This window comes from Rhipicephalus microplus, chromosome X (genome assembly GCF_043290135.1).
Source record: "Rhipicephalus microplus isolate Deutch F79 chromosome X, USDA_Rmic, whole genome shotgun sequence".
Taxonomy (NCBI): Eukaryota; Metazoa; Arthropoda; class Arachnida; order Ixodida; family Ixodidae; genus Rhipicephalus; species Rhipicephalus microplus.
The window spans coordinates 22,721,042-22,733,174 of NC_134710.1; the positions used below are offsets into that span (position 1 = coordinate 22,721,042).

General features: G+C 46.1%; 1 protein-coding gene across 4 annotated transcripts in view; it reads left to right on the top strand.

Annotated features, from left to right (window-relative positions):
- Positions 1-12,133, top strand: part of LOC119175723 (uncharacterized) — a 194,346-nt gene that overhangs the window by 109,712 nt on the left and 72,501 nt on the right. For 3 of the 4 annotated variants that reach the window (XR_012888133.1, XM_037426673.2, XM_075881952.1), the window contains exons 12-22: positions 10-219; positions 284-493; positions 554-763; positions 1,270-1,479; positions 2,026-2,235; positions 2,296-2,505; positions 2,617-2,826; positions 2,953-3,162; positions 3,331-3,540; positions 3,799-4,008; positions 8,522-8,731. Coding sequence is in view for 3 of the 4 variants with exons in the window: in XM_037426673.2 (XP_037282570.2) it covers positions 10-219; positions 284-493; positions 554-763; positions 1,270-1,479; positions 2,026-2,235; positions 2,296-2,505; positions 2,617-2,826; positions 2,953-3,162; positions 3,331-3,540; positions 3,799-4,008; positions 8,522-8,731 (2,310 nt within the window). In the remaining variant the exon portion in view is untranslated. The remainder of the gene's footprint in view (positions 1-9; positions 220-283; positions 494-553; positions 764-1,269; positions 1,480-2,025; positions 2,236-2,295; positions 2,506-2,616; positions 2,827-2,952; positions 3,163-3,330; positions 3,541-3,798; positions 4,009-8,521; positions 8,732-12,133) is intronic. The other variant, XM_037426674.2, reaches the window with a different exon arrangement.

The following is a 12,133-nucleotide window of genomic DNA, read 5'->3' on the forward strand; positions in this document are numbered from 1 at the left end:
TTTTTCCAGGGAGCGGGTGTGCCAGTCCCGCCATTCTGCCAAACTCCGTGCTCAATTGTTCAAACCCCGTCAATCCTACCGGAAACTGGCCTACGGGAACTACATGCAACATTATGTGTGACGAAGGGTTTTCAGTTCCGCCGAATCAACACTCCCTCAACGAGATCGTTTGTCAAGGGGACGGAACATGGAACCAAACGGCACAACTTGAATGTAACGGTGAGTTATTAAGGTAGGTTTTACCGACACGCAATTTTCTGATCCGGTGTGCTTACTATTTTAGAGAGCGGATGCGCAAGTCCAGATCCAGTACCTGACTCATCGCTGGAATGCTCAGAGACAGCTAACCATCTTGGCCGCTACCCGACTGGCGCGTTGTGTAAAGTTGTGTGTAAAGAGGGACTTGCTCTTCCACCGGACATGCAGTCCCTTAACCAGTTTGTTTGCCAAGAGGACGGTACATGGAACCAGACTCAAACTCTTGAATGCTCCAGTAAGTAAAACTTACTCTTTCTGTTTCTCCATTACTCTAAATAAACACATCGCACCTTAGGTGTCGGTTGTGCAAGTCCGAACCCAGTGAGTGACGCTTCGCTGGAGTGTTCTACGGACGCGGACCACTTCGGCAAGTTCCCTGCAGGCACAATCTGCAAGGTAGTGTGCGCCGACGGACATGCGCTTCCATCGAGCCTTCAATCCCTTAATCGATTCGTGTGCCACGTAGATGGCATGTGGAACCAGACGGATAAGCTAGAATGCCGCAGTGAGTACACCAGTACGTCTGCTTCTGCGAATACGGCTGTGATTCGTGACCAGCACGTCAAGTCCGTCCTGTACATGACGAGCGCTGTTATCCAGGTTCTCAGTGAACAAACCCTTTTCGGATGACTTAGCCCCAGGAACACCATTTCTATAACCATTTCAATGTTAACGCATTACATAACGGATGTCCGAGTCCCAATTCAATGCCCAACTCCGTTCAGACAACAAACAGTCCCTTGACCATTTTTTTGTGTCAGGGAGAAGGAACATGGAATCAGCACAGCTATAATGTCCCAGTGAGTATACAATGGTGAATACACTACCGCGTAATAGTGCGGCATGTTTGGTCACTGCTACGCTGTATGTAACCTGCTTAAATTGAAGGGATGTTCTCCGCCACTAAATTGTGAGCAAGGCACGCACTTATCAGTTTCTCAATGTCAGTGGTCGAGTATGGCTTTTGCACTGCTGTTATACCAATTTTAATTTTTATGTATTGCATTTTAGACAGTGGATGCTCAAGTCCAAACGCAGTGCCTGGCGCCTCTCTTGAATGTTCTGAAAATGCTGGAGACCTTGAAAAATGGCCCCCAGGCACAACTTGCCATGTGGTATGTGACGATGGGCTTGCACTTCCGCCAAGTCTGCAGTCTTTTAGCTCATTTGTTTGTCAGGAAGATCGAACGTGGAACCAATCAGCACAGTTAGAATGCCGTGGTGAGTACCCTAAATAATATCTTAAGATGCGGCACGCTACATGGAATATTATTTATGCGTTCGTTACATTATATTTGCATACATTTTAGAGGGTGGAGAGATCAGTCAATCAGTTCATTATTCATAACAAAATAGAGGACAGCGACTAATATTTTAGTTGGGACCCCCAGAACTCGGCTGAGTCATGGAAAGGGTCCCTATGACAAATGGTGTTATTTATATCCGCGTGAAAAGGTCTTACGCATAGGTCGATACTAAGGAAAACAACTTATTATGCAATATGTAAGAGGAAACTAGACTATACAAACCGTGAAAGAAAAGATGTGAAAAAGAAGAAAATGTACAAAAGGCTGGACGGTGCACAATACATGAAGGGAAACTAAGCTTCTTTTTAATTAGGCGGTTGCACAGTAAGTACTGGCGCAGTGAATTAGATAAATGCTGAATTGATGATAAGGTTACTTCTGTAGGAAGTGTATTCCATAAACCAGCAGCAGTATTTGTAAAGAAAAATGCGAGAGAGAGAATAACCGTTTTTCTTTAAAGAAACTGGATGCGCTCATCCTGATGTGGTGCCCGATTCTTCACTGAAGTGCTCCAATGACGCCAACCACCTTGGAAATCGACCAACTGGCACGCTATGTGAAGTACAATGCAATGAAGGATTTACGCTCCCTTTAGACCTTCAATCATCTAGCCGGTTTGTTTGCCAAGAGGACGGCATGTGGAACCAGACAGTACACTTAGACTGCCTCAGTGAGTGGTCGTAAAACATTTGCTCTAAAAGTGTGTGATTGTATATACGTTGCATTTTAGAGAGCGGGTGTGCCAATTTGGATCCGGCACGTGACTCTTCGCTTCAGTGTTCCAACGAGGCCAACGGCTTCGGCAATCGACCTGCTGGCACAGTTTGCAAAGTTGTGTGCTCCAAGGGATATACACTTCCATCGAACCAGCTGTCTTTTAGCGAATTTGTTTGCCAAGAGGATGGTACGTGGGACCACGATACGCATTTAGAATGTCACAGTGAGTACTCAGGCAAATCTGTCAACCATAGAAACGTTCAGTGTAATCTGTTTCTTTCCGGTGCACCAACCTTTGTGCCGGTGTGTTTTAACAAGAAGCCTGGCGTTTCAGGAGTGACTTGTGATAACCCACCGAACAGAGCGAATGCTGTTTTGGAGTGTTCTAACGGCACCAGCCAAGATGGAAAGTGGGCTGTGGGCACGCTGTGTCGATATGTTTGTAACGATGGATATACTCTTCCGAAAATGCAAGATGGGCTTGACTCTTTTGTCTGTAGCGAAGACGGCACGTGGAGCATAACCGACCAGTTGTTCTGTGAAGGTGAGTGCACTTTACTCAAAATTTCCTTTTCATTAAAGTAGCCCTATGTGTCAGAATCACATCTTTCTTTTTTTTTACTGTGGCGCGACTTAAGAGCATCGCGCCTTATCTTTCTCCTCTCAACAGAAGCAGGCTGTAAAAGCCCGACGCAGGTGGAAGACGCTATACTCAACTGCACGTCAGAGGCCAACAGTTTAGGAAGATGGCCAGCAGGCACGATGTGCTCATATGATTGCAAAGAAGGATATGGCCTCGCAAAGAGCCAGCTTCTTTTCAACCGCTTTATGTGTCACGATGATGGCACATGGAACTATACTGAAAAACTACGTTGTCAAAGTACGTATTTGTGCTAGAGCATAGCAGCTGCCATTAGTGAGAACAGGAAGAATTAAACAGTTTAATGACATTCAGTAGACTAAATGGCTGTGTTTTAACGTGTGTTTTCTGAATTTCATCACGCTAAGAAGCTTCTATGTGGTGCGCTTGTATATTTCTCTTCACCAGAAACTGGTTGCGAGGATCCTTCTGCGGTCCAGTTCTCTATGGTAAACTGCTCAGGAAGCGTTAATACATTAGGACGGTGGCCTGTGGCGACTGAATGCTCACATGTCTGCGATGAAGGATACGCAGTTTCTCGCCATGAAGTTCACCTCAATTTATTTATTTGCCTTGATGACGGTACCTGGAATCAAACCGAGGGTCTTCATTGTCGGGGTAAGTGCTAAATGTATTTTTACTTTCAATAGGCCTCAGAGTAACTGCACGAAAGGCAATGGTCAGGGTTTGATAGAATCGTAAAGAACAGTGTTAAAGTTTTTCATTAAGAATGGCGTTCAGGATCTCAGTCCGTTACATAAAATCATAATTCTCACGTTCACCGGAATAATGCACTCAGACCTGAAACAATTCTAATTTATTTCTGAACATTTCATTTTCTACAGTGATAAAAACGGCGGGCTTTCCTTCTTTCAGAAACCGGTTGTCAAGAACCAGGAAAAGTGCCACACTCAGTTATCAACTGCTCCTCCGATTTTAATGTTTTAGGGAAGCGTCCATTTGGTACAGTGTGTTCATACGTGTGCAATGAAGGATTTGCCGTTCCTGTGGACCTAGAACAACACAACCAATTTGTTTGTTCCGAAGACGGTTCCTGGAGTCAGAAGGAGGAGTTGCTATGCCTAAGTAAGCATGCTTGATGAATTCAACTAGAGTTGCAGGTGGGCTTTTTGGTTTTCCATGACATCCGATGTATAGCGCATCTAGGACAGTACAGAGCAAGGCACGCGCACGCACGCACGTACACACGCACGCACACACACAAGCACACATGGCGCTAACTTTCAACAATGTAGTTCATTGCGAGAATCAACAGTACATATACCCTAACCCTGGGATTTACAAACCACGTGCTCGAACAAACAATCGTACATGTGATGCCTATCATCATGTCACACTCAATTATTCTATTTTTTTAGCTCATAAATATACAGAGGGTTTACTAATGCACGTGCTGCCAAACTTGGCGATGAATTGTGCTTGGATAATTATCCTTGTCATCTCGTAACTGCTCTTTCCATTGATGCTAGTGTGAATAAAGAGGGGTTATAATGCGCACTCCTTGCAGTGAATTGAGAAAAAGCCCTCTGGCTGCGCCTTTACGACTTTATTCCTGTGCTTATTGAGCCTCTCGTTGACGCATCTACCGGATTCTCTCACATAGCATGCGCCACAAGTTTTTGGGATTTGGTAGATGACTCCTGTGCGGCACGCTACAAGCCTGTTACGATGGTTCCTAGCAAATTTTAGTTCAGCGTGCGCAACGGCCAGCGTACGCAATGCATGAAAAGGAGCAAGAGTGCGCATGCGCTGAACCAAATAGAGATGCGTGCGTTTGCGCATGCGTAGGATGCGTGCGCTAGGTCTCGGCACTTGCGTCGCACCCACTACTCCCGTTGTCTACCTTACCGGCAGCTCTCACGAGATCTCAAACTGCCGAGACAAAAACAGAAAAAATGGCTGCGACCGGCAATACTACCTTTCGTCGTGGCAGCGAATGAAGTCTGTGTGAATTTCGGTAGATTTGGAACTTAAGTAACCTGAAACCCATAAGTGAACAGGTGCAGTGCATTGTGATCGGTGCTTCGCTGGAGCACAACGCTGGACGACCGGACTAAGTCATTTAAGAAGCAGGAACCCAATGATGACGTGAAGCACCGCGACGCATCTGTGAATTGTGTATGAGGCGTCGTGCGTGTGATTCCTTTCAACTTGGTGGTTGCTGCGTGTGTCTTACTGGGAGATGTCTCAATAACTGCCTGAAAAGGCATTCGAAGTGTTAAAAAAGTCAGTTTTGTCACAAGGGTGTAGCAATTAATGCGATAGCAACAACTTGGAATAAGACGCTGACAATGGCAAGCAGATTGAAACGTCTATAGCACGCTGCTCACGCAGAAATGACACACGAAACATAATCACAAGTACAGATGAGTGCAAACTAACTAGTGTCCCTCTTGTTATACTTCGCTGTATATGAAAAGCGCGCTCGCGCCTGTGCAGCGAGCGAAGTAACCTTTGTGGGCCCAGCAACTAACGCAATCGTTCGGGTGAAAGCCGAAGGCAGACGATTCTCCCCACTGAAAGATAAGCGTGCGCACAAGCATGTACCCCCTCCCTCCTTCGCGGGGCAAAGTACGCGAGGGAAATAAGCACGCGTCAGCGCAGCGTGACGAGCTGGGCGCGAAGCGTGGGCACCTTTTTTTAGACGATAGTCTTTCTTCGAGACATTTGACGCAAAAAAATTGGTCTGTCTGTCTGTACATTTGTCTGTTTGTCCACCCTTAACGGTACCCCAAACGACACCAAATGATTCCCCAAACGGTGGATCCCATCCGCAGCGCCCGCCAATATTACTCAAGTTTTAGCGTTCGTACTTGTGCGATTGTCAATTTGGAAGCAATTATTGTGCATATCTGATGCACCATAGCACGTTGATAATTTCTATGTGTGGCTTTATACTAGAGAAGGCACACATAAGTAATTCTAACGACCGTAGCGTTTATCACGCTGCGCTGACAGCGCAACACGATGCTCAAAAAGGAAAGTGTTTCCGACGCTTTGCTAAAACGACACGGTGGCGGCACTTACCCATCGTCTTGCGTTCTACACCTTATCGCCTCCAAGACGGGCGCACATGCCGCGCACTTCGTTTTCCAAGATAACTGCCAGATGGCGCTCATGTCTCACGTGGGACGTGATGCTGCGTTCTTTCACCTCCGCTACACGCTAGAGGCACTCTGATGCATGCAGCGCCTCCAGAATACCATTCATTGATTTTATTGCACAGAACATCAAACAAACGTCTTGTTCACTCTCTCCAGACGCAAGACTATCGTCTTTCGATGACATTTGCAGTGTAACATCCAGATACGGGGCCAATTTTTTTCTTGAGCTTTCGTATATGTAGATATGTATACATATACGGTGAAGGCTGGCGGTGGCGGCGGCGACGGCAAAAAACCAGCTGAGACTTTCTATAATATTGCTATCGATATAAAAGTAAAGATAACCATCCATTTAGCGTTCATGCGGGTGGATGCACGTCCGTGTTCTACGAAGCTTGGATGATTTTTCTCGCACACGATACCCTCATCATTGTGGAAGCAGCTTTCACAGCACGTGAAAAATGCCAAATGAAGTCGCCGCGGCCAATTGGGGCATTCTTTTATTTAGCGTTTAGCAATCCCAGTTGAACTCTCTTTTTTTCTCTCGTCATCTTAGGAAATGTCTGCAATCAATAAATGTTAGATTGGCACTAAGCGATCTCCTTCGCCGTCTCTTTCCCTCGATCTGCTAGTCGACCTAGCTTCAACACCCCAAAACTACCCCTCGTCCTCGGAAGAGATCGAATTGTCTCATGCCTTGACTTGTGCCATGTATTGCATGAACGAGTTATCGGTTATTGCATCTTTTCGCTTCTCTACGAGATGGCGTGAGGCAACGCTAAGCCTTTTTAACTCAGGTGGAGTACATGTTTCGGATGTTGCGCACGGCAAACTAATGCTGTAAGAGGCAGCCTTAGACGTAGCGTACGCATCGCCCAGCATGCTGCGGACTTACAGCCTAGCGTACACTAAACTAAAAGTCTCTCTTATCGCGCACACATCTTATCCCGCGCACCTCGGTTTCGTCTTTTGGCAAAGACTGTTTAGCTTGTTCGGCGCCGAGAAAACATGCACGTTGCAACGCCATGGAAGCAATTTTTAAGGTTATGTGAAACGCGATGCATGTAGGGGATCACAATTACACTTGCCCGCGTAGAGGGCACGCTTGCGTGGCTTTGTTCGAGCGGAGTTGTTTGAACAAGCTTTGTAGCACGTGCATTATTCCAGCGCCGTGTGTTTGCTCCCTTTTCGTTCGACCCGCCCTTCACACTGTTGAAGTCACCGTATACGTTTGTATAATTATCAACTGCAAAAGTAGAAAATTTTAGTATGGCCTGATGATATGCATTACATGTACGATTGTTTGTTTGAGCCCGTTGCCTGTAACGCATCGGGTTAGAGTATATGTACTGTTGATTCGCGGAGTGAACTGCATTGTTAAAAGCTACCGCAGTGTGTGTGTGGGGGGGGGGGGTTATGTACACTTTGCTCTGTACAACTCTAGATGCGCTATACATCGGACGTTTGATGAAATAGGGAATGTAGATTTCTGTACATGGCCAAGAAGCAGCGCATAGCTCTACTGCCTCTAGAAATGTGTTGCGAAGTGACATGCATGTGACTATTTACCTGTAGAGCTTCTTGAAGGTGTCGCATCTAGGCACTGGCCATAGCTCTAAGCAGGTACTACGAATCGATAAGGCTGCACGATGTGAATTACACAGTTCCTGGTTGAAACTGGAGACATCGCGTGAATAAATTGAGGTTTAGGCAGCGTATTTAAAAAATTTCAACAGATTTGTTTCTGTTTTGATCGTTCGGTGCATAAAACCTAACTGAAACTATATTATATTTAAATTTTTACTAAGAACATTGGTATGCGGCAGCCTTTTTATTTGAAAATTATGCAGCAATGAGACTTGGTAGATAATTCAATAAAGAAGTGCATAATTTGATATAAACATAACTAGCAGGCCATTAGTGTCTCTGGTATTGTCCTGTTGAGGCAGGGTATATTTGTGTTTCATTTTTACACGAGATATGCTGTGGAGTATGTACTTATATGATATTATATAGGGAGCAGTTGTTCAGGAACTGCACGTCTTTATCTCCATTACCAGAATCACGTGTGCATGAAACACAGGCCTATGTACAATTTCAGCGCGCATGAAAGAACCTCATGTGGTCGAAATTATCCGAAGCCCTCCAGTACAGCGTCTCTAATAGCATGAGTAATCTGGCATGTTAAAATCTATAATAGAAAACCCAGACAGCCGAAGTAAAATATGTTTTCTGATAATGACATTACTAGATATGTTTGGGAACGGCAGGACCAATATAATGAATATTGCTCCTTGAAACTATCATATGTTCAGTAGTCTTATTGTAGGATACATTTAACTAGAACCTTTGTGAAAACGTACTACCCGATTTCTGCACGAGCAGTGCTAGTTTACTACGCTTTATTGGAATCAGTATTTGCATAGCACTTCACCTAGATTCGTTTTAATAAAGAATCTTTCTGTGCCTTACAGAAACTGGTTGTGAGAGTCCGCGCGCTGTGCAAAACTCCGTCCTTCAGTGCTCTCAAACTGTCAACGTAGTTGGCAACTGGCCAGCCGGGACAACCTGCGAGCATATCTGTGATAAAGGATTCGTAATTCCACTAAGCCAACGCGATCTGAACAAATTTATTTGCCATGACAATGGAAAGTGGAACGAGACTGACGACCTCCAGTGCGTCGGTAAGAACTCATCATCGTAAACAAAGTGTGCTTGCTTGCGTATTCTCTTTATACTTACCATCGCGATGGAACAAAACGTTAAACGTGCATCTACGCAATCTGCTGTTTCATTATGTACATTATTGTCTACATGGCGAGCTCTCTTACGTGGCGAGCTCTCTTACGTGGCGCGCTCTACACGACGACCTTCTCTACATCGCACTCTCTCGAACGTGACACTCCTTCGAATGAGCCGGCTGGCTCATTATAATGGGTGAATTCTCCCCTGATCCCTAGATCAGGAAAAGCGTGCAGATCGCAGTGTCCAATTATGTGTTACACGGTTACACACAACCTGCGAGGGTGGCGAGCACACAGGGCCCACGTAAACACCCAATATTGAGGCGTGGTCACTGTACTCCAATGTGTCACCAATGGGGCTCTTCCTCGTCGTGTGTGCGCCGCTGGGCGAGGGGTCCCAAGCTCACGACAGCGTATACATCAAAGGGGCCGCCGCAGTTGCTCAAAAGGGTCCGCCGGACTGCTCGCTCAACTAGCGGGGTGATTTGCGGCTGTCGCCGCTGTTTCTTTCAAGGAAGATGTTGCGCTTGTTGTCGTCTCACGGCGTCGCGGTGGTACGACCGTCCGGCTATAGGAGGGACAATACATGGCGGATATAGGCCAGCAGGTGACTGGCTACTTGATTGAGGATCTAAAGAACGCCGCTCCCTTGTCAGCCTAGGCGCCGGATGCAACAGCTCGTCCGCCGGCGGAAGACTCGACCTGGGGGTGACCTGCAGGTTGCCCGATGCGTCATTGTTTCATGGCGTCCTCCAGGCCACTGCTGATGACCCAGCCAAGGACTCACCGGCTCGTACCTTGTTGATCTCTTCCTGAGAATACGCACACATACACACAATCACATGCATGGGAGAAAGCCCTGCCCGCACTGAGACACATCGAGTTCGAAAATCATCTAAAATCAACCTTCCTTAAGTATTATAATCAAACACAAAGCAGCGATCGGAACATTTCATTGACTTTTCGCCGAAGCTCCCAATCCCGATGCGCGAATAATCTTCCTAATAAACTGCTTTAAAAAATGAATTATCAATAGATGCACTCTCCGTGTCATAGTTGTGTGCCAGCGTCAGTTACACGCTGTCAGTTTACCAGGGCTTATACCGAAGAACAAACTTTTTGCTTCACGCTGCCGTTTTTAGGCCCAAAAATGTTGTGCCCCCAAATCTAGAAGTGAATTTTTTTTGAGCCGACGAAGAGATAACGGTCGTGCTGCACCAGTACCAGGAAATTCACTCTACACGTTCACAATCGAACGTTATATTGCTCCTGTGTAAATTAACTACTAATTAAGTTTCCCTGGTGATTACTACTCTCAAAACATACACGTAGTCTAACGAACTAACTTTCCTTACGTCCACACTGAACACATGCGAACAAAACATTAAAATAACAAAAAAAAACTTTCGCACGAGCCCTGAAAAATCTCACAAGGCATTTCCTTGAGTCTCCGCGCTCACTAAAAATCAGTTTCTAACGTCGCTTTTCCTGGACAAACGCTCCTGTGCGCGTCGGTATGCAACTGCACAACGCTTACCTTTCAAACCCAAACATACAAAGCTTAAGAAATAAACAAAACCTAGCACTTGTTACCTAAACGCCAGCTCGTAGCCTAAATACTTACAAAACACTTTCCAAAAGCAAAACCAACTTAAACAGTCAAAACAGAACTTAAAAACCAAAAACACAAATTCACAAGCGATCATCTCTCAAAAGCTCATGGCTGTTCGCTCCTTTTTCAGCCGTACTCGCAGTGGTTGCGCTCTGTGGGCCTTTCTTACCGAGCGGGGACTAAATAATCGCGAAAGCAATTCGCTTTGTCTCTGAACCCCACTAAGCCCGTCGCTGGTAAATCGAGTTCTTGCGCTCGTTCGGCTATTTCTTGACGACCGCTGACTTTGTACTCCCGCACCCCATCCAACGTATCGTGGATGGAACGACGGGAAGCTCACTGTCCCCTTCCTTCTGTCCGCATCTTCGCCCAATGCGCCCTTTTTCTCCAAGTCCGGCGATTCGGACGCATGCAAAACACCTGCGGCGCCAACGAAGAACGTCTTATTCGGCTTACTAGGTTCAAATGTCTACTGCCTTTCTTCAAGCAGGCTGTGCTCTTTGTCGCACTCCTGCCTTTACGACGCCGCTTCCGTCTACGCCTCTTCTTGAGGTGACGATAGTTATAGCGCGAAAACAAAACGACGACACAAAGACAACGAGAAGGACACGAAAGACACGAGCGCTCGTGTCTATCGTGTCCTTCTTGTTGTCTCTGTGTCGTCGTTTTGTTTTCGCGCTATAACTATCGTCATGCCATACCAACTAGCCCAAGCTGCCACACTTCTTCTTGGGGCCTATTTCTGACCCTTCCACTCGCCTCTCTTTCTCGCGAGAACTCTGGCTGCTTTCATTAGCTGTCTCGCTCGCGCAGTCTAAAAGATTTGCGCCTAAATCATTCTTTCCCTCACTATCACGACTGGCGTACAGCTCAACGCAACTAGTAACAGTGCAGCTGTTTTCTTCCAAACAACTTAGCTCGCAATCTTGAGAGTAGTCCATACCTGCATTGCACTCAATAATCTCTACCAGAGCTTCATCTCCTGTATTAACCCCGGTGTTCCTGCCTAGTGGGCCGAAATCCTCTTGGACAGACGCCGTATGCAGGATCCACCGTGGCGACGTACTCACGTGAACCCAGCTTACATGCCTGGGAGCTGCCCACAATTACTCTACCCTTTGCTACTTCTTCACACTCTGCTGGCCTAATGCCAGTGTTCTTGCCTAGTGGGTCGAAATCTTTTTGGACTCCGCAGGCAAGATCCATCTATCTTAGCTCTTTTACTAAAATTTCGCTGGCACAGCAACTCGCCGCATTCATTCTGGCCTTCGTCGGCCTCTCCTCTTAGCACAGCTTCTTTCACTGCTGTGAACCTCTGCTCAATCGTGAACCTGCTACTACCTATACATGTGCCAGCCTTTGTGGCATTGAATTGCCCCGCGCGAAACTGTTCGTCGCAATTCTCGTGTGCTACCTCTACAAATTGGCAACTCTGCTGTTTTGTATCTAACCTGTGTTCTACTCTTTTAATCTCCTCCTTTGTTTCTTGCATCGCCTTCCTGTGTTCTTCAAGCCTTGTCCTCTCATTTTCTGTTCGTTCTTGTTCAATTAGGTACTTATTTCCGAAGTACTCAACATTAGCTCTGTTACTTTTGCTTTGGAGAACTACATCACGGAGTTTAAATGCAGGCATATCATCATCAAATTCTAAATCAAGATCTCAACACAAGACTAGGAGGTTATCTCACGTCGATCTCATAAGGTGCATTGTGACTACTCTGCTTTGGCTC